A 25,939-nucleotide genomic window follows, 5' to 3' on the forward strand; every position below is an offset into this window, starting at 1 on the left:
TGGATGGTGCTGATTATATTTGAAGCGTTTATGGGGCTGATTATGTTGGGAGAGCTTATTATGGGGTTGTGGCTGGATGACCTCGCTCCACCAGGGGCCACAGAGGGTGGTTACTTATCCCTGAGTAATCTGAGTGGACTTATGCCACCACTCCTAGGTATTTCCTTTCACCATCAGCAACCGCCTGTTACTGACTCCACCCACTGCATAGTGGGTGGGTAACTCACTGCCATCACCAGGTTTCTACACTGGCACCAGGAACCACTTGATCCATGCAGGCTTCTACCACCGGCACCTGGAACTGCTTACTTCTGGGTATATGTGGAAATGCTGCTGCAACACCTCCTGGGTAGTGTTGGCTAATTCCCCCTGGTCCCTCACTTTGGACCAGTCTACACTGAGTATCGGGCAAAGGGTTACAGCTCGGAGATACTGGGCTCAATCCAGGACAGCATGAGAATGGAGTAACATTTTGGGCTATTCTGGTGGTAACAGGATGCTAGCAGATGCAGGCGTCTTAAAGCAATTAATGTTTGTTTCTCCACAGCATACAAGATGTTACAGAAGGTTACTACTCCCTAGATGGCCAGGGGATATACACATTCAGGACAGGCAGGCATTCTTTTTTTATCCATTTCCAACTTCTAACACACAATACCACAGGGGGGTTAGACCGCCCGGACCTCTAAGACTAGTACACAAATAACTTATCACAGGACTGGACATTTGTATTCCTCCTTTCATATATCCAACACAGAATCAAAGTATCTATGCAGCCCAAACCGCAACAGAATCAGCACATGACCTCCACGTATGTACAGGAAAGAGCCAACTGCCCCTCCCCATATACTTGCTGCACATTCTACACAGAGACATACAGAGACCCCATAGTGTGCATTTCAAAGAAAGTGCCTGAACCCAACACACTGCCCATGCCAATCTTAGGCTAGTCACTTCCATAAACACATCCTATGGGAGAATATCCCAAGAGCAATCTGTTACTTAGGGCTCTATCTACAACAATCCGCTTCTGTAATGCAGCTTGTAGTGTGATATTACCGACTGAATTCGCATTGCTTGCATTGGGGGTGATTACATTGGGATAGCCAATTGCAAAATGCTATATTACAGTGTTACAGATGCTGACACTGTAACATAGCATTTCACATGCAGATACACCCGCACTCACTCACATAACATAGGCATGCTGCATATCATTTTACTCAGCAGAAGCTGCTTGTGCTATCTTTTCACATTGCTGTGCGAATTAAACATATTTGAAGGTAACAAGTCGCATGAAAAGACTGTTGGCGCTACCAAGTCATGGCGCGCAAGGAGGCTAGATGTATGAGGACACATAGGTTGGGAGCGGTTGATGTAAAGGGGTGCTGAGTTCAGAAGTGCTTATGTTGGGAGTGCTTACAGTATGTTGGGAGTGCTTATGTTGGGAGTGCTTATGTTGGGAGTGCTTATGTTGGGAGTGCCTAGGTTGGGAGTGCCTAGGTTGGGAGTGCCTAGGTTGGGAGTGCCTAGGTTGGGAGTGCCTAGGTTGGGAGTGCCTAGGTTGGGAGTGCCTAGGTTGGGAGTGCCTATGTTGGGATTGCCTAGGTTGGGATTGCTTATGTTGGGAGTGCCTAGGTTGGGAGTGCCTAGGTTGGGAGTGCCTAGGTTGGGAGTGCCTAGGTTGGGAGTGCCTATGTTGGGAGTGCTTATGTTGGGAGTACCTAGGTTGGGAGTGCTTATGTTGGGAGTGCCTAGGTAGGAAGTGCTTATGTTGTGAGTACCTAGTTTGGGATTGGTTATGTTGGGGTTGCCTATGTTGGAAGTGCTTATGTTGGGAGTGCCTAGTTTGGGAGTGCTTATGTTGGGGTTGCCTAGGTTGGGAGTGCTTATGTTGGGAGTGCTTAGGTTGAGAGTGCTTATGTTGGAGTTGCCTAGGTTGGGAGTGCCTAGGTTGGAAGTGCTTATATTGGGAGTACCTAGGTTGGGAGTGCTTTTGTTGGGGTTGCCTAGGTTGGGAGTGCTTATATTTGGAGTGCCTAGGTTGGGAGTGCTTATGTTGGGGTTACCTTGGTTGGGAGTGCTTTTGTTGGGGTTGCCTAGGTTGGGAGTGCTTATATTGGGAGTGCCTAGGTTGGGAGTGCTTATGTTGGGGTTGCCTAGGTTGGGAGTGCTTATATTGGGAGTGCCTAGGTTGGGAGTGCTTATGTTGGGGTTACCTAGGTTGGCAGTGCTTATGTTGGGAGTGCCTAGGTTGGGAGTGCTTTTGTTGGGGTTACCTAGGTTGGGAGTGCTTATGTTGGGAGTGCCTAGGTTGGGATTGCTTTTGTTGGGGTTGTCTAGGTTGGGAGTGCCTAGGTTGGAAGTGCCTATATTGGGAATACTTAGGTTGGGAGTGCTTATATTGGGAGTGCCTAGGTTGAGAGTGCTTATATTGGGAGTGCCTAGGTTGGAAGTGCCTATATTGGGAATACGTAGGTTGGGAGTGCTTATGTTGGGAGTGCCTAGGTTGGGAGTGGCTAGGTTGGAAGTGCCTATATTGGGAGTGCCTAGGTTGGAAGTGCCTATATTGGGAGTGCTTATGTTGGGAGTGCTTATGTTGGGAGTGCCTAGGTTGGGAGTGCCTATATTGGGAATACTTATGTTGGGAGTGCCTAGGTTGGGAGTGCTTATATTGGGAATACTTAGGTTGGGAGTGCTTACGTTGGGAGTGCCTAGGTTGGGAGAATTATGGGTGGAGGGGCGTCAGTGAGACTTGTGTGTGGGGTGGAGCGGTGTCAGTGAGACTTGTGTGTGGGGTGGAGTGGTGTCAGTGAGTCTTGCGTGTGGGGTGGAGCGGTGTCAGTGAGACTTGCGGGTGGGGTGGAGCGGTGTCAGTGAGACTTGCGGGTGGGGTGGAGCGGTGTCAGTGAGACTTGCGGGTGGATCCGTGTCAGTGAGACTTGCGGGTGGATCCGTGTCAGTGAGACTTGCGGGTGGATCCGTGTCAGTGAGACTTGCGTGTGGGGTGGAGCGGTTTCAGTGAGTCTTGCGTGTGGGGTGGAGCGGTGTCAGTGAGACTTGCGGGTGGGGTGGAGCGGTGTCAGTGAGACTTGCGGGTGGGGTGGAGCGGTGTCAGTGAGACTTGCAGGTGGAGTGGTATCAGTGAGACTTGCGGGTGGAGTGGTGTCAGTGAGACTTGCGGGTGGGGGGTGTCAGTGAGACTTGCGGGTGGGGGGTGTCAGTGAGACTTGCGGGTGGAGCGGTGTCATTGAGACTTGCGAGTGGATCGGTGTCATTGAGACTTGCGGGTGGATCTGTGTCAGTGAGACTTGCGGGTGGGGTGGAGGGGTGTCAGTGAGACTTGCGGGTGGATCATTGTCAGTGAGACTTGCGGGTGGAGCGGTGTCAGTGAGACTTGTGTGTGGGGTGGAGTGGTGTCAGTGAGTCTTGCGTGTGGGGTGGAGCGGTGTCAGTGAGACTTGTGGGTGGGGTGGAGCGGTGTCAGTGAGACTTGCGGGTGGGGTGGAGCGGTGTCAGTGAGACTTGCGGGTGGGGTGGAGCGGTGTCAGTGAGACTTGCGGTTGGCGTGGAGGGGTGTCAGTGAGACTTGCAGGTGGAGTGGTATCAGTGAGACTTGCGGGTGGAGTGGTGTCAGTGAGACTTGCGGGTGGGGGGTGTCAGTGAGACTTGCGGGTGGAGCGGTGTCATTGAGACTTGCGAGTGGATCGGTGTCATTGAGACTTGCGGGTGGAGCTGTGTCAGTGAGACTTGCGGGTGGGGTGGAGGGGTGTCAGTGAGACTTGCGGGTGGAGCATTGTCAGTGAGACTTGCGGGTGGAGCGGTGTCAGTGAGACGTGCAGGTGGAGCAGTGTCAGTGAGACTTGCGGGTGGATCGGTGTCAGTGAGACTTGCGGGTGGATCGGTGTCAGTGAGACTTGCGGGTGGATCGGTGTCAGTGAGACTTGCGGGTGGATCGGTGTCAGTGAGACTTGCGGGTGGATCGGTGTCAGTGAGACTTGCGGGTGGAGGGGTGTCAGTGAGACTTGCGGGTGGAGGGGTGTCAGTGAGACTTGCGGGTGGAGCGGTGTCATTGAGACTTGTGGGTGGAGGGGTGTCATTGAGACTTGCGGGTGGATCGGTGTCAGTGAGACTTGCGGGTGGAGCGGTGTCATTGAGACTTCGAGTGGATCGGTGTCATTGAGACTTGCGGGTGGAGCTGTGTCAGTGAGACTTGCGGGTGGGGTGGAGGGGTGTCAGTGAGACTTGCGGGTGGAGTGGTGTCAGTGAGACTTGCGGGTGGAGCGGTGTCAGTGAGACTTGCGGGTGGAGGGGTGTCAGTGAGACTTGCGGCTGGAGGGGTGTCAGTGAGACTTGCGGGTGGAGGGGCGTCAGTGAGACTTGCGGGTGGAGGGGTGTCATTGAGACTTGCGGGTGGAGGGGTGTCATTGAGACTTGCAGGTGGATCGGTGTCAGTGAGACTTGCGGGTGGAGCGATGTCAGTGAGACTTGCGGGTGGAGCGATGTCATTGAGACTTGCGGGTAGAGCGGTGTCAGTGAGACTTGCGGGTGGGGTGGAGGGGTGTCAGTGAGACTTGCGGGTGGAGGGGTGTCAGTGAGACTTGCGGGTGGAGTGGTGTCAGTGAGACTTGCGGGTGGAGTGGTGTCAGTGAGACTTGCGGGTGGAGTGGTGTCAGTGAGACTTGCGGGTGGAGTGGCATCAGTGAGACTTGTGTGTGGGGTGGAGCGGTGTCAGTGAGACTTGTGTGCGGGGTGGAGCGGTGTCAGTGAGTCTTGCGTGTGGGGTGGAGCGGTGTCAGTGAGTCTTGCATGTGGGGTGGAGCGGTGTCAGTGAGACTTGCGTGTGGGGTGGAGCGGTGTCAGTGAGACTTGCGTGTGGGGTGGAGCGGTGTCAGTGAGACTTGCGGGTGGGGTGGAGCGGTGTCAGTGAGACTTGCGGGTGGGGTGGAGCGGTGTCAGTGAGACTTGCGGTTGGCGTGGAGGGGTGTCAGTGAGACTTGCAGGTGGAGTGGTATCAGTGAGACTTGCGGTGGAGTGGTGTCAGTGAGACTTGCGGGTGGGGGGTGTCAGTGAGACTTGCGGGTGGAGTGGTGTCATTGAGACTTGCGAGTGGATCGGTGTCATTGAGACTTGCGGGTGGAGCTGTGTCAGTGAGACTTGCGGGTGGGGTGGAGGGGTGTCAGTGAGACTTGCGGGTGGAGCATTGTCAGTGAGACTTGCGGGTGGAGCGGTGTCAGTGAGACTTGCAGGTGGAGCAGTGTCAGTGAGACTTACGGGTGGATCCGTGTCAGTGAGACTTGCGGGTGGATCCGTGTCAGTGAGACTTGCGGGTGGATCGGTGTCAGTGAGACTTGCGGGTGGAGGGGTGTCAGTGAGACTTGCGGGTGGGGTGGAGGGGTGTCAGTGAGACTTGCGGGTGGGGTGGTGTCAGTGAGACTTGCGGGAGGGGCGGTGTCAGTGAGACTTGCGGGTGGAGGGGTGTCAGTGAGACTTGCGGCTGGAGGGGTGTCAGTGAGACTTGCGGGTGGAGGGGTGTCAGTGAGACTTGCGGGTGGAGGGGTGTCATTGAGACTTGCGGGTGGATCGGTGTCAGTGAGACTTGCGGGTGGAGTGATGTCAGTGAGACTTGCGGGTGGAGCGATGTCATTGAGACTTGCGGGTAGAGCGGTGTCAGTGAGACTTGCGGGTGGGGTGGAGGGGTGTCAGTGAGACTTGCGGGTGGAGTGGTGTCAGTGAGACTTGCGGGTGGAGCGGTGTCAGTGAGACTTGCGGGTGGAGCGGTGTCAGTGAGACTTGCGGGTGGAGCAGTGTCAGTGAGACTTGCGGGTGGGGTGGAGCAGTGTCAGTGAGACTTGCGGGTGGAGGGGTGTCAGTGAGACTTGAGGGTGGATCTGTGTCAGTGAGACTTGCGGGTGGAGCGCTGTCAGTGAGACTTGCGGGTGGAATGGAGGGGTGTCAGTGAGACTTGCGGGTGGAGCATTGTCAGTGAGACTTGCGGGTGGAGCGGTGTCAGTGAGACTTGCTGGTGGAGGGGTGTCAGTGAGACTTGCGGGTGGAGCGGTGTCATTGAGACTTGCGGGTGGAGGGGTGTCATTGAGACTTGTGGGTGGATCGGTGTCAGTGAGACTTGCGGGTGGAGCGGTGTCAGTGAGACTTGCGGGTGGAGGGGTGTCAGTGAGACTTGCGGCTGGAGGGGTGTCAGTGACACTTGCGGGTGGAGGGGTGTCATTGAGACTTGCGGGTGGAGGGGTGTCATTGAGACTTGCGGGTGGATCGGTGTCGGTGAGACTTGCGGGTGGAGCGATGTCAGTGAGACTTGCGTGTGGAGCGATGTCATTGAGACTTGCGGGTAGAGCGGTGTCAGTGAGACTTGCGGGTGGGGTGGAGGGGTGTCAGTGAGACTTGCGGGTGGAGTGGTGTCAGTGAGACATGCGGGTGGAGTGGTGTCAGTGAGACTTGCGGGTTGAGTGGTGTCATTGAGACTTGCGGGTAGAGTGGTGTCAGTGAGACTTGCGGTTGGCGTGGAGGGGTGTCAGTGAGACTTGCAGGTGGAGTGGTATCAGTGAGACTTGCGGGTGGAGTGGTGTCAGTGAGACTTGCGGGTGGGGGGTGTCAGTGAGACTTGCGGGTGGAGCGGTGTCATTGAGACTTGCGAGTGGATCGGTGTCATTGAGACTTGCGGGTGGAGCTATGTCAGTGAGACTTGTTGGTGGGGTGGAGGGGTGTCAGTGAGACTTGCGGGTGGAGCATTGTCAGTGAGACTTGCGGGTGGAGCGGTGTCAGTGAGACTTGCAGGTGGAGCAGTGTCAGTGAAACTTGCGGGTGGATCGGTGTCAGTGAGACTTGCGGGTGGATCGGTGTCAGTGAGACTTGCGGGTGGATCGGTGTCAGTGAGACTTGCGGGTGGAGGGGTGTCAGTGAGACTTGCGGGTGGGGTGGAGTGGTGTCAGTGAGACTTGCGGGTGGAGCGGTGTCAGTGAGACTTGCGGGTGGAGCGGTGTCAGTGAGACTTGCGGGTGGGGTGGAGCAGTGTCAGTGAGACTTGCGGGTGGAGGGGTGTCAGTGAGACTTGAGGGTGGATCGGTGTCAGTGAGACTTGCGGGTGGAGTGGTGTCAGTGAGACTTGCGGGTGGATCGGTGTCAGTGAGACTTGCGGGTGGATCGGTGTCAGTGAGACTTGCGGGTGGATCGACGTCAGTGAGACTTGCGGGTGGATCGGCGTCAGTGAGACTTGCGGGTGGAGGGGTGTCAGTGAGACTTGCGGGTGGAGGGGTGTCTGTGAGACTTGAGGATGGGGTGGAGGGGTGTCAGTGAGATTTGCGGGTGGAGGGGTGTCAGTGAGCCTTGCGGGTGGAGGGGTGTCAGTGAGACTTGCGGGTGGATCGGTGTCAGTGAGACTTGCGGGTGGATCGGCATCAGTGAGACTTGCGGGTGGATCGGCATCAGTGATACTTGCGGGTGGAGTGGTGTCAGTGAGACTTGCGGGTGGGGTGGAGCATTGTCAGTGAGACTTGCGGGTGGAGGGGTGTCAGTGAGACTTGCGGGTGGAGGGGTGTCAGTGAGACTTGCGGGTGGGGTGGATCGGTGTCAGTGAGACTTGCGGGTGGATCAGTGTCAGTGAGACTTGTGGATAGAAGAGAAACGATGATGTAGGATCGGTTATTTTGTACTTGTGCTCTTATTACAGTTATCCCCATTCGACAACCCCAAGAGTTCTCCTGTCCCCTCTGTTACTGCACACGGGGAGCAGAAGCTGATGCAGAGACGCAAAACTCTCCTCTGGTTCAAGGAAACACAGGCCAGGAAAGTACTGGATGACGGAACCTTCCCCCCGTGGCTACATGGCCTGATATCACGCAGGTAACATGACATAACATTACTAATGTGAGGGGTGATATCACGCAGGTAACATGACATAACATTACTAATATGAGGTGTGATATCACGCAGGTAACATGATGTAACATTACTAATATTAGGGGTAATATTACTCAGGTAACATGACGTAACATTACTGACACATCCAGCAGCACAAGGTGAGGGGTGATATCACGCAGGTAACATGACATAACATTACTAATGTGAGGTGTGATATCACGCAGGTAACATGACATAACATTACTAATATGAGGGGTGAAATCACGCAGGTAACATGACATAACATTACTAATATTGGGGGTAATATTACTCAGGTAACATGACGTAACATTACTGACACATCCAGCAACACAAGGTGAGGGGTGATATCACGCAGGTAACATGACATAACATTACTAATGTGAGGGGTGATATAACGCAGGTAACATGACAAAACATTACTAATGTGAGGTGTGATATCACGCAGGTAACATGACATAACATTACTAATGTGAGGTGTGATATCACGCAGGTAACATAACATAACATTACTAATGTGAGGTGTGATATCACACAGGTAACATGACATAACATTACTAATGTGAGGTGTGATATCACGCAGTTAACATGACATAACATTACTAATGTGAGGTGTGATATCACGCAGGTAGCATGACATAACATTACTAATATGAGGGGTGATATCACGCAGGTAACATGACATAACATTACTAATATTAGGGGTAATATTACTGAGGTAACATGACGTAACATTACTAATGTGAGGTGTGATATCACGCAGGTAACATGACTTAACATTACTAATGTGAGGGGTGATATCACGCAGGTAACATGATATAACATTACTAATATGAGGGGTGATATCACGCAGGTAACATGACATAACATTACTAATATTAGGGGTAATATTACTCAGGTAACATGACGTAACATTACTGACACATCCAGCAGCACAAGGTGAGGGGTGATATCACGCAGGTAACATGACATAACATTACTAATGTGAGGGCTGATATCACGCAGGTAACATGATATAAAATTACTAATATTAGGGGTAATATTCCTCAGGTAACATGACATAACATTTCTAATATTAGGGGTGATATTACTCAGGTAACATGAGATAACATTACTAATATTAGGGGTGATATTACTGAGGTAACATGACATAACATTAGTAATATTAAGGGTAATATTACTCAGTTAACATGACATAACATTACTAATATTAGGGGTGATATTACTCAGGTAACATGAGATAACATTACTAATATTATAGGTGATATTGCTGAGGTAACATGATGACACATCTGGCAGCACAATATGAGGGGTGATATCACGCAGGTAACATGACGTAACATTGCTGACACATCCAGCAGCACACTATGAGGGGTGATATCACGCAGGTAACATGACATAACATTACTAATGTGAGGGGTGATATCACGCAGGTAACATGACATAACATTACTAATGTGAGGTGTGATATCACGCAGGTAACATGACATAACATTACTAATGTGAGGTGTGATATCACGCAGGTAGCATGACATAACATTACTAATGTGAGGTGTGATATCATGCAGGTAACATGACATAACATTACTAATATTAGGGGTGATATTACTCAGGTAACATGACATAACATTACTAATATTAGGGGTGATATTACTCAGGTAACATGAGATAACATTACTAATATTATAGGTGATATTGCTGAGGTAACATGATGACACATCTGGCAGCACAATATGAGGGGTGATATCACGCAGGTAACATGACGTAACATTGCTGACACATCCAGCAGCACACTATGAGGGGTGATATCACGCAGGTAACATGACATAACATTACTAATGTGAGGGGTGATATCACGCAGGTAACATGACATAACATTACTAATGTGAGGTGTGATATCACGCAGGTAGCATGACATAACATTACTAATGTGAGGTGTGATATCATGCAGGTAACATGACATAACATTACTAATGTGAGGTGTGATATCATGCAGGTAACATGACATAACATTACTAATGTGAGGTGTGATATCACGCAGGTAACATGACATAACATTACTAATGTGAGGGGTGATATCACGCAGGTAACATGATATAACATTACTAATATTAGGGGTAATATTACTCAGGTAACATGACGTAACATTACAGACACATCCAGCAGCACAAGGTGAGGGGTGATATCACACAGGTAACATGACATTACATTACTAATGTGAGGGGTGATATCACGCAGGTAACATGATATAACATTACTAATATTAGGGGTAATATTACTCAGGTAACATGACGTAACATTACTAATATTAGGGGTGATATTACTCAGGTAACATGAGATAACATTACTAATATTAGGGGTGATATTGCTGAGGTAACATGATGACACATCTGGCAGCACAATATGAGGGGTGATATCACGCAGGTAACATGACGTAACATTGCTGACACATCCAGCAGCACAATATGAGGGGTGATATCACGCAGGTAACATGACATAGCATTACTGACACATCCAGCAGCACACTATGAGGGGTGATATCACACAGGTAACATGACATAACATTACTAATATTAGGGGTAATATTACTCAGGTAACATGACGTAACATTACTAATATTAGGGGTGATATTACTCAGGTAACATGAGATAGCAATATCACCCCTAATATTAGTAATGTTGAGGTAACATGATGACTCATCTGGCAGCACAATATGAGGGGTGATATCACGCAGGTAACATGACGTAACATTGCTGACACATCCAGCAGCACAATATGAGGGGTGATATCACGCAGGTAACATGACATAACATTACTAATATTAGGGGTAATATTACTCAGGTAACATGACATAACATTACTAATATTAGGAGTGATATTACTCAGGTAACATGACATAACATTACTAATATTAGGAGTGATATTACTCAGGTAACATGACATAACATTACTAATATTAGGGGTGATATTACTCAGGTAACATGAGATAACATTACTAATATTAGGGGTGATATTGCTGAGGTAACATGATGACACATCTGGCAGCACAATATGATGGGGGGTGATATCACGCAGGTTACATGACATAACATTACTAATGTAAGGTGTGATATCACGCAGGTAACATGACATAACATTACTGACTCATCCAGCAGCACAATATGAGGGGTGATATCACGCAGGTAACATGACATAACATTACTGACACATCCAGCAGCACACTATGAGGGGTGATATCACGCAGGTAACATGACATAACATTAGTGACACATCTGGCAGCACAATATGAGGGGTGATATCACGCAGGTAACATGACATAACATTAGTGACACATCCAGAAGCACAATATGAGGGGTGATATCACGCAGGTAACATGACATAACATTACTAATATGAGGGGTGATATCACGCAGGTAACATGACATAACATTACTGACTCATCCGGAAGCACAATATGAGGTGTGATATCACGCAGGTAACATGGCATAACCTTACTGACACATCTCGCAGCACAATATGAGGGGTGATATCACGCAGGTAACATGACATAACATTACTGACACATCTGGCAGCACAATGTGAGGGGTGATATCACGTAGGTAACATGACATAACATTAGTGACACATCTGGCAGCACAATATGAGGGGTGATATCACGCAGGTAACATGACATAACATTAGTGACACATCTGGCAGCACAATATGAGGGGTGATATCACGCAGGTAACATGACATAACATTAGTGACACATCCAGAAGCACAATATGAGGGGTGATATCACGCAGGTAACATGGCATAACCTTACTGACACATCTCGCAGCACAATATGAGGGGTGATATCACGCAGGTAACATGACATAACATTACTGACACATCTGGAAGCACAATGTGAGGGGTGATATCACTCAGGTAACATGACATAACATTACTAATGTGAGGTGTGATATCACGCAGGTAACATGACATAACATTACTAATGTGAGGTGTGATATCACGCAGGTAACATGACATAACATTACTAATGTGAGGGGTGATATCACGCAGGTAACATGACATAACATTACTAATGTAAGGTGTGATATCACGCAGGTAACATGACATAACATTACTGACTCATCCAGCAGCACAATATGAAGGGTGATATCACGCAGGTAACATGACATAACATTACAGACACATCCAGCAGCACACTATGAGGGGTGATATCACGCAGGTAACATGACATAACATTAGTGACACATCTGGCAGCACAATATGAGGGGTGATATCACGCAGGTAACATGACATAACATTAGTGACACATCCAGGAGCACAATATGAGGGGTGATATCACGCAGGTAACATGACATAACATTACTAATATGAGGGGTGATATCACGCAGGTAACATGACATAACATGACTGACACATCTGGCAGCACAATGTGAGGGGTGATATCACGCAGGTAACATGGCATAACATTATTGACACATTATGCAGGTAAAATGTCATATCTTTGTATTTTGGGGTTTTATATGTTGACACAGAGCCTTAACTAGACTTTTTGGTGCCCTGTGCCAGAAAGAGCATTGGCGCCCCCCTCCTTTTTAAAATAGGGGCATAAAGCACCCAAAACAGGGCCATGGCCTCTTGGGGAAGGGCCAGGGAATAGATAGGGGAGGCCAGGAGATGCTGGGGATAAATAGGTACATAATATAGTGCACCTGAGAGAGGACCATGGCTTCTTGGGGAAGAGCCTGTGCCATGGCAATGGTAACACTACCCTAGTTACGGCCCTTGTCCTGCGGTGCCCTGTGCCATATCAAAGTCGCACTACCCTAGTTACGGCCCTTGTCCTGTGGTACCCTGTGCCATGGCACTGGTAGCACTATCCTAGTTACGGCCCTTGTGCTGCGGTGCCCTGTGCCATGGCACTGGTCGCACTACCCTAGTTATGGCCCTTGTCCTGTGGTGCCCTGTACCATGGCACTGGTCGCACTACCCTAGTTACGGCCCTTGTCCGGTGGTGCCCTGTGCCATGGCACTGGTTGCACTACCCTAGTTACGGCCCTTGTCCTGTGGTGCCCTGTGCCATGGCACTGGTAGCACTACCCTAGTTACGGCCCTTGTCCTGTGGTGCCCTGTGCCATGGCACTGGTAGCACTACCCTAGTTACGGCCCTTGTCCTGTGGTGCCCTGTGCCATGGCACTGGTAGCACTACCCTAGTTACGGCCTTGTGTTAACACATTATTAGGCACAATCCGATTATCAGTTAATTTCTAGGAATTGCGATTCTAAACATCGGCTAAAGTAAATCATTTGACCAATTTCTGTAATATTTACCTTGTACATATAATAGTACATATGTATATCTGCTAGCTAATTTATTGCAGAAAATCCTAAGTCTCTGTCATATACACTTAGGGACACAGAAACTTTACTGGTGGATAAAGATCCTGGTGATTTCCTTATTCGGATCAGCCAGACTCATGCAGGTTACATACTGAGTTTCAGGTAAGATGATTATTATTATTATTATTATTTATACGACCTCGGTATATTCCATTGTGCTTTACAATTGGGAACAAGACTGAGTAATACAGTATATTATAGTGAATTAAGATTTGATACCTGAGCTGAATACTGTTCCAGCCAGATTACAATAGGAGACTGTGCTTAGACAGCTGTGTGATCCGGCCATACATGTTCTTCTGGGGTCAATGATTGTGAGCATCTTTATAGAGAACACGGTTTCATTTTTTTGTGAACTGTTTAAAGAGATTCTAATTGGGAAAGTGGCCGGGATGTAGCTAAGATGCTAGTGTGGAGAAATACTGTATACTAAGCACCTGAGGTACAGGAAGGATGAAGGTGTACACCTGCAGCAGGTACAGGAAGGAAGAAGGTGTACACCTGCAGCTGGTACAGGAAGGATGAAGGTGTACACCTGCAGCAGTTACAGGAAGGATGAAGGTGTACACCTGCAGCAGCTACAGGAAGGATGAAGGTGTACACCTGCAGCAGGTACAGGAAGGAAGAAGGTGTACACCTGCAGCAGGTACAGGAAGGATGAAGGTGTACACCTGCAGCAGGTACAGGAAGGAAGAAGGTGTACACCTGCAGCAGGTACAGGAAGGAAGAAGGTGTACACCTGCAGCAGGTACAGGAAGGAAGAAGGTGTACACCTGCAGCAGGTACAGGAAGGATGAAGGTGTACACCTGCAGCAGGTACAGGAAGGATGAAGGTGTACACCTGCAGCAGGTACAGGAAGGATGAAGGTGTACACCTGCAGCAGGTACAGGAAGGATGATGGTGTACACCTGCAGCAGGTACAGGAAGGATGAAGGTGTACACCTGCAGCAGGTACAGGAAGGATGAAGGTGTACACCTGCAGCAGGTACAGGAAGGATAATGGTGTACACCTGCAGCAGGTACAGGAAGGATGAAGGTGTACACCTGCAGCTGGTACAGGAAGGATGAAGGTGTACACCTGCAGCAGGTACAGGAAGGATGAAGGTGTACATCTGCAGCAGGTACAGAAAGGATGAAGGTGTACACCTGCAGCAGGTACAGAAAGGATGATGGTGTACACCTGCAGCAGGTACAGAAAGGATGAAGGCGTACACCTGCAGCTGGTACAGGAAGGATGAAGGCGTACACCTGCAGCTGGTACAGGAAGGATGAAGGCGTACACCTGCAGCAGGTACAGGAAGGATGAAGGCGTACACCTGCAGCTGGTACAGGAAGGATGAAGGCGTACACCTGCAGCAGGTACAGGAAGGATGAAGGCGTACACCTGCAGCTGGTACAGGAAGGATGAAGGCGTACACCTGCAGCAGGTACAGAAAGGATGAAGGCGTACACCTGCAGCAGGTACAGAAAGGATGAAGGCGTACACCTGCAGCAGGTACAGGAAGGATGATGGTGTACACCTGCAGCAGGTACAGGAAGGATGAAGGTGTACACCTGCAGCAGGTACAGGAAGGATAATGGTGTTCACCTGCAGCAGGTACAGGAAGGATGAAGGTGTACACCTGCAGCAGGTACAGAAAGGATGAAGGTGTACACCAGCAGCAGGTACAGGAAGGATGAAGGTGTACACCTGCAGCAGGTACAGGAAGAATGAAGGTGTACACCTGCAGCTGGTACAGGAAGGATGAAGGTGTACACCGGCAGCAGGTACAGAAAGGATGAAGGTGTACACCTGCAGCAGGTACAGAAAGGATGAAGGTGTACACCTGCAGCAGGTACAGGAAGGATGAAGGTGTACACCTGCAGCAGGTACAGGAAGGATGAAGGTGTACACCTGCAGCAGGTACAGGAAGGATGAAGGTGTACACCGGCAGCAGGTACAGGAAGGATGAAGGTGTACACACCGGCAGCAGGTACAGAAAGGATGATGGTGTACACCGGCAGCAGGTACAGGAAGGATGAAGGTGTACACCTGCAGCAGGTACAGGAAGGATGAAGGTGTACACCTGCAGCATGTACAGGAAGGATGAAGGTGTACACCTGCAGCAGGCACAGGAAGGATGAAGGTGTACACCTGCAGCTGGTACAGGAAGGATGAAGGCGTACACCTGCACCAGGTACGGGAAGGATGAAGGTGTACACCTGCAGCAGGTACAGAAAGAGGTGTTGCCAACCTCACAGAGGTAATTCTAGTAACACAAAACTGCGCTGGTGTATACTCTTTAGGTAGATTAATAAACCAGGATTTATTTGATCAAAATACGTTTTGTATATAGGTGCGATTCATTTAATGGTATTTTTTATCTCTCTCCTCTGTGGCTGCACTCTTGGAGGGTGGGTGCTGATTCTAAGAAAGGCCTGGAAGGCTTACCCTACAATGGGGAGACCTGGACAAGATTGTTGACATGTTGGCAGCATAAAAATAGGCATTTCTGCCTTCAGCATTTGCTTCTTCAAAGCCTCGAACCTCTTCCTTTAGGTCCTTTCGTCCCCAAGGAAAGCCCAATGGATAACAATGACAGAAGTGTCACGCATTCTGACTTGGGCAGAGTGTCATCTCCCGCTCCATTTCTGCAGTGTTCATACCGGGAGTTCTCAATTGGGAAGCAGACTTCATCAGCCATCACAACGTGCATCCCGGGGAATGGTTTCTTCACCAAGAGGTGTTTCAACTCCTAGTGGACAAATGGGGCCTCCCGGAGGTGGACCTCATGGCCTCCTGACACAATCACAAATTGCCAGTATACAGGTCCAGAACAAGAGATTCCGAGGCAACCTTGGTGGACGCTCAGTCAGTGAAGTGGGCCTTCCAGTTTGCGTACCTGTTTCCTCCAGTCTCTCTTCCTCCTCGAGTTCTTCAGAAGTTCAAACCAGACGGAGGCACTGTCCTGCTTGTGGCTCCAGCTTGGCCTAGACATCATTGATACTCAGATCTTCAGAGTCTTTCCATCGACACTCCGTTACTGTTGCCTCAACGTCTGGACCTGTTGTCTCAGGGTCCTAGCCTTTACCTGGACCTGGATCATCTATCTTTGACGGTGTGGCTCTTGAGACATCCCTCCTAAAGTCCAAAGAATTCTCTAGCTCTGTTATCAACACGATGCTTAGAGCGCGTAAGCCAGCTTCTGCTAGGATCTACCACAGAGTGTGGCATACATATTTCCAATGGTGTCGTCCCAGAGATTAAGACCCCCAGGTGCTTTAGATTTCCAGAGTCCTGGCCTTCCTTCAAGCTGGATTGGACCTTGGCTACCGCCTGGCCTCACTGAAAGTGCAAGTCTCTGCTCTGTCAGTATGGTTCCAACGTAGAATTGCTCCGCTACTGGCTATCCACACCTTCCTCCAGGGTATCCTTCGGATTCAACCTCCCTTTGTCCCCCCAGTGGCTCCTTGGGAATTGTCAGTAGTTCTTCGGGTCCTCCATTGAACCCCTAGATTCGGTGGAACTCAAGTGGTTAACAGCAAAGACTCTTTTTCTTCTGGCTATTGCCTCCGTTAGGAGAGTGTCAGAGTTAGAGGCGCTCTCCTGTCGCTCCACTTTTCTGATCTTTCACCAGGACAGGGCTGTGCTTCGGACTCACCCTGGGTTCCTTCCTAAAGTTGTTTCTAGTTTCCACATTAATGAGGAAATTATAGTCCCAGCCTTTCAATCACCAGACCTCTCGGCAGGTGAGGCCTCTTTGTATGTGGTCCGCATCCTCAGGATTTATGTGGACCGTACCAGTTCCCTTCGGAAATCAGACTCCTTATTTGTGCTCTATGGATTTCACAAGAAGGGATGGCCAGCCAATAAACAAACAATGGCTAGATGGCTTCGTATGACTCTCTCAGGCTTACACGCAGGCAGGCCTTCCTGTTCTGGGTTCTGTTACTGCTCATTCTATTCGGTCTGTGGGTCCCTTGTGGGCAGCTCGACGTGGCACCTCGGCTCTTCAGCTTTGTAAGGCGGCCACGTGGTCTTCTATCCAGACATTATTGAGGTTCTATGCATTTGATACCTTCACCTCTCAGGATGCTTCCTTTGGGCGCCGGATTCTCCTCTCAGCGCAGGAGCATCTCCACCCTTAAAGGACTGCTTTGCGACATCCCCAAGGTCTCCCTGTGGAGCCTATGGATCCTGAAGAACAAAATGAGAGTTATGGTAAAACTTACCTTTGTTAACTCTCTTTTTTCGAAGTCCACAGGGCACCCGCCCTGACGCACCTGGCTTCAGTGAGGCTTTGTTTCTGGTCACCGGTTTCCCGTCTCCTTCTCTGTGAGTGTGTGATTCTTGAGTGTTCCAGTCTTCCTTCTCTTTTGTATCCTACTCCGGCCTTTGGCTTGTCATAAACTGAGGTGGCTCGGGGGTGGGGTATAGGGAGAGTGGACCAGTGCATCCTGGGAGCTGAAAGCTTTAACTGCGTGGTGCCCGGATTCCTCATCCACCACCTACACCCCAAGGTCTCCCTGTGGACCCTATATACTTCGAAGAAAGAGAGTTAGCAAAGGTAAGTTTTACCATAACTCTCATTTTTGCAGTTTCTTTAGTGATATATAACCGGAATTGGAAACATCCTGATTGTGGACAGCAAAGGTCAGTTCCAAGTTCTGGATGGCACCTACGCAGCAGGTATAAGGTGTAGGCAGCGGATGTGAGGTGTAGGCAGCAGGTGTGAGGGGTAGGCAGCGGGTGTGAGGGGTAGGCAGCGTGTATGAGGGGTAGGCAGCGTGTATGAGGGGTAGGCAGCGGGCATGAGGGGTAGGCAGCGGGTATGAGGGTTAGGCATTGGGTATTAGGGGTAGTCAGCGGGTATGAGGGGTCGGGTTGAATCTACATTTCCATAGATTTATCATTGTAATTATAGCTGTAGGAAATGATGGAATACTATAGACAAAGTTACATTCTCTAAATTCATGACAGAAAAAGAACGACTTGTCCCAAGAGCTAACAATTTATTCTGAAATATCCTTGTCTAATGCGTATCTTTTGAAATAAATGATCAGTATTTGTAATGTCAGCTTTGTTTGTTGTTTCTTTCAAAATGTTTTAGCAAAATTGCAAATATATTATTGACGCAGTAATGTCTGTTCAGGTATCACTGTAAGTTGTGAAGTTTTATCACATTGAATAATACATTGTATATCTTGCCAGGGGCCAGGATCGCTGCCGACATTACATGATTCAAGTGCTGTCCAATGGCTGCTATGTGATTCTTGGCGGGGACCACGCTCACCCCTCACTTAGCACTCTTGTGGGGTTTCACCAAACAGTTGGAATCCAGCCTTATGGGGAAGTTCTGAGAAAACCCTGTGAAAAGGTAAACTTGTGATTCTGTGAGGAGACCTGGAAAACATGCACTGTTTGGGGTCCTGAGAAACGAGTTTGAGAACCTGTGGGATGGAGGATATAGGTCAGGATGGTAGGATGGAGGATAGGAGACAGGATAGGACGGATGGAGGATAGAAGACAGGATAGGACGGATAGAGGATAGGAATAATGGAGGATAGAGGTCAGGATGGTAGGATGGAGGATAGAAGACAGGATAGGACAGATGGAGAATAGAGCATAGGAAGGATGGAGGATAGAATGGATAGAGGATAGGAAGACTAGAGGATAGGAATAATGGAGGATAGGAGACAGGATAGGATGGATATAGGAAAGAGGATAGGAATAATGGAGGATAGAGGTCAGGATGGAGGATAGAAGACAGGATAGGAGGGATGGAGGATAGAAGACACAATAGGAGGGATTGAGGATAGAAGACAGAAGACAGGATAGGACGGATGGAGAATAGAGCATAGGAAGGATGGAGGATAGAATGGATAGAGGATAGGAAGACTAGAGGATAGGAATAATGGAGGATAGAGGTCAGGATGGAGGATAGAAGACAGGATGTCACGACCAGGACTGCGGGCCCCTGGTGATCGCGGACCTTACCTGTCAGGGCGCTCTGGCAGGATCCTTCCTGCATGAGTCCTGGCTTCTGGAGGTGATCCTGATGCTGGAGATCGGGCAGGGTGTCAGGCGGAACAGCAGGCAGTGGATTCCCAAGCAGCACCAATGAATACTGGGCGCCGCCATCTTGGATTCCGACATGTGACCTGGTTAGCCAATCCTGTCTCAGCAGCTTCCTGGGAGTCCTAGCAAGCCTATCCTGCACCAGTTATGGTACTTAATGGTGTTTTGCACACCCTCTAGTTGCCAGTGCAACGTTATACACAGCATAGTTGTGTGCTAGTTCCTGTGCTCCCTTGCCTCTGTATTGCTGCAGTTTGTTGGAGTCAGCCTGCTATTTCTATATCTCTGTTCCAGCCAATACCACCTCTGACTCCCGTCCAGAGCGCGTCACCCTATTTGCCTATCCCACAGAAGGGCCTGCCGTCCCCGGGGTTCAGTGTGACGTCCATTTTACACTCCAACCATCGAACTTTCCTACCGCGAAATCTAAGGTCGCCTACATTGTCTCCCTTCTGTCTGGCTCTGCATTAGACTGGGTGTCCCCACTCTGGGAGAGGTCGGATCCTCTGCTGGACAGTTATACCAACTTTTTGCCATCCTTTCGGAGGATGTTCGATGAGCCGGGAAGAACCACATCTGCCTCCATGGAGATTATGCGTCTCCGCCAAGGGAGTCGCCCGGTCAGCCAATATGTTATACAATTTCAAACTTTGGCGTCAGAACTAAAATGGAATGAGGAAGCTCTAGTCTCAGCTTTTTGGAATGGTCTCTTGGATCGACTAAAAGATGACCTTGCCACTCAAGACGTACCAACAAAATTAAATGAGATAATTTATCTCTGCAATAAAGTTGACCTGCGTTATCGTGAGAGACAGGCTGAGAAATATAAGGGAGATCGTTTCAGGTTCCGAGCTACCAAACCTCCGGTTACCCCCATCCCTGAACATACGGGCGATGAACCAATGCAAATTAACCGAGCCTGACTTACTATTGAAGAACGGCAAAGACGCCGTCGCGAGAACCTGTGTATGTACTGTGGAGAGACGGGTCATTTGGTTGCCACCTGTTCCCGTTGTCCGGGAAACCTTCGTTCCTAACTGGCACCGGTGACACCAGGTTGGGATTTATGTCGTTGTCTCCAAGTAAGAACAAATCTGTTATGTCTATCCTATTGGAATTAAAACAAGGATCTCAAATTGTTCCTTCTCTCCTCGATTCAGGGGCCGCCGAAAACTTCATCACCGCAGAACTGGTCCAAAAACTTCAAATTCTTGTCAAATCTCTCTCCCGTACCATCACCTTATCGGCGGTAGACGGCAGTCAAATTCTCAACAGGACTGTTTCCATGCAAACCCAAGCTGTTCGTGTTCGTGTGGGGGCCCTTCATACTGAACTCATTTATTTTTTAGTTATTCCTAAAGCCTCCCATGGATTTATTCTGGGATATCCATGGTTATGTAAACACAACCCCAGAATGGATTGGAGCTTCATACAAGTATTGTCCTGGGAGGATTCCTGTTATGTTTCCTGCTTGCCTTGTATTAAGCCTATTAAAAAGATTCAAACCTCAGAAAGTTCGCAAATCCCTATCCATTACAAATGTTTTAGTGACTTGTTCTGCAAAACCAGGGCTGATGCATTACCTCCACATCGAGACTGGGATTGTCCCATTGACCTAGTTCCAGGCAAGATTCCTCCTCGTGGTCATATATACCTGCTGTCATTACCTGAGACCAAAGCTATGTCAGAATATATACAAGAAAACCGCCAAAAAAAGGTTTTATCCGCCCTTCCACTTCTCCTGCTGGCGCTGGTTTCTTTGTTGTCTCTAAGAAGGATGGGGGTCTCCGACCCTGTATCGATTAACAGGGTATGAATGACATTACGGTGAAAAATTGATACCCATTACCCCTTATCAACAAATTATTTGACCGTGTCAAAGGCGCTATAGTATTTACTAAATTAGACCTACAAGGTGCGTACAACCTCATTAGAATACGTTCTGGCGATGAATGGAAAACCACCTTCAATACTAGGGACAGACATTTTGAGTATCTGGTGATGCCATTCGGGCTCTGCAATGCACCTGCAGTCTTCCAGAACTTCGTGAATTAAATTTTCAGAGATTTGCTGTATGTTTCTGTGGTTGTATATCTGGATGACATTCTGATCTTTTCCTCGTCCATTTCTGAACATCGATCCAATGTGAAGGAGGTCCTATACCGCCTGAGGGAGATCTATTTGTATTGCAAGCTGGAAAAATGCGTATTTGAAGTATCCTCCATTCCATTTCTAGGATATATCATCTCTGGGTCTAGTTTGGAGATGGATCCCAAGAAGGTACATGCCATTTTGGATTGGTCTCGCCCTAACTCATTAAAAGCAGTACAGAGATTCTTGGGATTTGCAAATTATTACAGGAAGTTTATAAAAGGTTCTCTACCCTAATGGCCCCAATTTCAGCGTTGACTCGCAAAGGAGCAAATCCCTCGCAGTGGTCTTTTGAAGCTGAGACAGCCTTTCAGATGCTGAAACAGGCTTTCATTTCCGCACCCATCCTGAGACAGCCCAATGTCAACAGTCCCTTTTTTGTGGAAGTAGATGCCTCACCCGAAGCCGTGGGGGCTGTGTTATAGCAAAGGTTTGAAGATAATAGGATCCATCCTTGTGGATACTTCTCTAAAAATTTTCTGACAGCAGAGAGGAATTATCCAATTGGGGAACAAGAGTTGTTGGCAGTTAAAGCAGCTTTTACAGAGTGGCATTATCTCCTCGAGGGAGCCAAATTTCCCATCACTGTCTACACCGATCATCGGAACTTATTGTTCTTAAAGAACATTCAGTGTCTCAGTTCCCGTCTGGCCAGATGGGCAATATTCTTCTCCAGATTTAATTTTATTCTGACCTTTTGTCCGGGATCTCTGAATCAGAAGGTGGATGCCCTCTCCCGTTCATTTTCCTCTGAAACTCTCTCTGAAGTTCTAAAAGAAACTACCGTTCTGGAGTCCAAGGTATTCGCCACCATCCAGATCCAGCCACCTCCTGGGAAAACCTTCGTTGCTCCTGCTCTTCGTAAACGACTTCTCACTTGGGCACATGCGTCTCGTTTCTCTGGACATACTGACATTCGCAAGACTCTGGAATTCTTACAACAATTCTACTGGTGGCCCGCCACGAAGTCCGAAGTTACTGAATTTATTTCTTCCTGTACTCTATGCACCCAGCACAAAACACCCAGACAACCTCCAGCAGGAGCTCTGATGCCTCTCTCCACTCCGACTCGACCTTGGTCTCATTTGTCCATGGACTTTGTGACGGATTTACCCATCTCCAATGGCTTTTCCACTATCTGGGTAGTGATTAATCACTTCTCTAAAATGGTACACTACATCCCCCTTAAAAAGCTACCCACAGCCTCTGAGTTGGCTCAACTTTTTGTTCTTCATATATTTCGTCTACACTGACTTCCTACTGAGATCGTTTCGGACCGAGGAGTCCAGTTTGTGGCCAATTTCTGGAGGGCCTTATGTTCAGTGTTCCAGGTCAAATTAAAATTTTCTACGGGATATATCATCCCCAGACCAACGGATCCACTGAGAGAGTGAATCAGGATCTTGAAACCTTTCTAAGAATTTATATGTCTTCATCCCAGGATAACTGGTCCAATTCTCTACCATGGGTGGAATTCGCGCACAATAGCTCCTACCACTCTTCTTCTGGACAAACCCCATTTTTGCCGTCTACGGTCTTCACCCCAGTGTGCCCGAGTTTAAAGATCTGCCAGTCTTTGATGATCCAGCCGTGACCTCGACTTTACAAACGTTTTCTAAAATCTGGACCCAGGTTCATCTCACTGATACAAACTAGGGGCAGACAGAAAGAGAAGAGTTGTCCCCAGTCTCAAAGTGGGTGATCAAGTGTGGCTGTCTATTCGTAAATTATGTTCCTTCCATGAAGTTCGCTCCTCGCTTCATTGGTCCTTTTTCTATTACCGATATCATCAATCCCGTGGCCTACAAGTTAAAACTTCCGCCTTACCTCAAAATTCCAAATTCTTTCCATATTTCTCTGTTAGAACCGTTAATTCTCAATCGATTCTTCAAAGTGTTACCCCCATCTCCTAAGATTAAGACCGAGAGAGGAGTGGAATTCGAGGTTAAACAAGTTCTGGACTCCAGGTTTCGTTATGGTCAATTACAATACCTTCTAGATTGGAAAGGTTACGGTCCTGAGGAACGGTCTTGGGTAAAAGCAGAGGATGTCCAGGCACCTCGTTTGATCCGCGATTTCCATTCAAAAAATCCAGGGAAACCTAAAAGATGTCCGGAGGCCATCCCTAAAGAAGGGGGTACTGTCACGACCAGGACTGTGGGCCCCCGGAGAGCGCGGACCTTACCTGTCAGGGCGCGCTGGCAGGGTCCTTCCTGCAGGAGTCCTGGCTTCTGGAGGTGATCCTGATGCTGGAGATCGGGCAGGGTGTCAGGCGGAACAGCAGGCAGTGGATTCCCAAGCAGCGCCGATGAATACTGGGCACCGCCACCTTGGATTCCGTCATGTGACCTGGTTAGCCAATCCTGTCTCAGCAGCTTCCTGGGAGTCCTAGCAAGCCTATCCTGCACCAGTTATGGTACTTAATGGTGTTTTGCACACCCTCTAGTTGCCAGTGCAACGTTATACACAGCGTAGTTGTGTGCTAGTTCCTGTGCTCCCTTGCCTCTATATTTCTGCAGTTGGTTGGAGTCAGCCTGCTATTTCTATATCTCTGTTCCAGCCAATACCACCTCTGACTCCCGTCCAGAGCGCGTCACCCTATTTGCCTATCCCGCAGAAGGGCCTGCCGTCCCTGGAGTTGAGTGTCCTCTTCAGCCTCCATCTCCAGCTCTAGTGTCCGACTTACCTCGTCTCCCTTGGTTGCCACAGCCTGTACTTCCCGCACTTCTCTCCATTCATGAATCACGCCCCCCTGAGGCCAGCTTCTTTCCAATACCAGCAAACCGTCCCACGAACGTCTCCAGTGTCCACTCTGGATCCAAGTTCTAATCAAGTTGTGACACAGGATAGGAAGGATGGAGGATAGCAGACAGGATAGGACAGATGGAGAATAGAGGATAGGAAGACTGGAGGATAGAGGATAGGAAGACTGGAGGATAGAGGATAGGAAGGATGGAGGATAGAGGTCAGGATGGTAGGCTGGAGGGTAAGTCCAAGAAAGGAGAATTTGCAGTGTAAGTGATCCAGGAATTAGGGGTCTGATGAGGTGTTTGCTGTGAGAAAGAATAGTAGAGACCTGGGAATGGGTTTTCGTACTGCTAAATCTTTCTTCTGTAGATAAATAACTGGCAACCTGATTGTGAGGAGTTAAAGTTCCTGCGAAGAACATGGTCACTGGATGGGGAGAAAGCTCCATCTCTTCCTTCTTCATCTGACCATTCTGGCAACAGGAATTCAGTGCAGCCATCTCACCTGCTCCCTCGTCTCCACAAGTCAATTCGGCGAGCCATGCATGAGATCCAACAGGTGAGACCTTCTCTCAGGCGGTCCTTCCGGGAGCTATAAATAATAGAATTGCTTTATTAAGAATGTGGAGTCACCTGGGCACAAAAGGACCCAGAGGAGGAGGATCTGAATATCCCTCTTTTTAGTGTTTAAATGTTGCAATTGGTTTCACGGTGTTAGTTAAGAAATAGGGTAGTATTCTGTATATGTGTCATCTTTGCTTCATTTCTATTAATGGAGACACATGTTATGTTACTATTTTAATATGGAGCCTGCTGCAGTGATTGTCTGAGATTGCAGCATCTTCGTCCGACCACTAGAGGTCAGCAGAATTTTCCATCATTCCTACTAATAAGGGTTTCCATTGAATGGGAAATGATAGCGTCCAGTGGCGGCTCCAGAGGGGGGGGCTGCAGTGCAGTTCAAAATTCAAATAGGGGCCACACCAACTGCCAGGTAATCCCGGCCGGCGATGTTTGGCAGTGTTTAGGGTGGCAGTTGGTGTAGCTCCCTTATTGAATTTTAGACTGAGCTGCAGCCCCGCCTCTAGAGCCACCACGGATGGCGTCTAACAGCTGAATTAGTTGGAATAGGAGAGAAAACTGTCTCTGTATAACTTGCCCTAAATAGATCTATCAGTGATTTACTGTGTTTGTATCTTTGGATTAGTAACAACGTGCAATTCATTGTATTCTCATATCGGGAACATGGAAAATAAAACCTAGGGCTCCGTGTCTGATTGAGAACTTGTGTTTACTAGATATGGAAATAGGTGAGAATGAAGCCTTAGATAATGGATAATTAGTACGGCTGTTCTCACGCGCTAAAATGCAATTTATGCCAAAAATATGCGTTCATAAAAACTATGCATGTAGCAGAATATAACGAGCTGCCGGTACACTAATGTGGCGGCAGCTGTATATATTAAGTAACATGCATCGTGTTCATACCTTACTCACTGGTGTAGCTTCGCTGGTCAGTAGCATCAAGAAGTAGCCGGGTGGGGCCTTAATAATAGCAATAATAAAATTATTTAAACCCTGACCTTATAATGATTTTGTCACGATCAGGGCTGACAGGCTGCTGAGATCGCGGTCCTTACCGCTTCTGGCGCACTGGCATGGCGTCTCTGGCGGGGGTGCAGGGACCTGGAGAG

At 48.6% G+C, this 25,939-nt stretch overlaps 1 protein-coding gene across 1 annotated transcript in view; it reads left to right on the forward strand.

The window, feature by feature from the left end:
• Positions 1-25,939, forward strand: part of LOC148439554 (uncharacterized) — a 262,816-nt gene that overhangs the window by 206,734 nt on the left and 30,143 nt on the right. The window contains exons 13-16 of the mRNA XM_088464593.1: positions 7,688-7,860; positions 13,301-13,390; positions 18,481-18,646; positions 24,616-24,804. Coding sequence (XP_088320719.1) covers positions 7,688-7,860; positions 13,301-13,390; positions 18,481-18,646; positions 24,616-24,804 — 618 coding nt within the window. The remainder of the gene's footprint in view (positions 1-7,687; positions 7,861-13,300; positions 13,391-18,480; positions 18,647-24,615; positions 24,805-25,939) is intronic.

This window comes from Taudactylus pleione, unplaced genomic scaffold (assembly GCF_031769625.1).
Source record: "Taudactylus pleione unplaced genomic scaffold, aTauple2 ptg001711l, whole genome shotgun sequence".
Classification (NCBI taxonomy): Eukaryota; Metazoa; Chordata; class Amphibia; order Anura; family Myobatrachidae; genus Taudactylus; species Taudactylus pleione.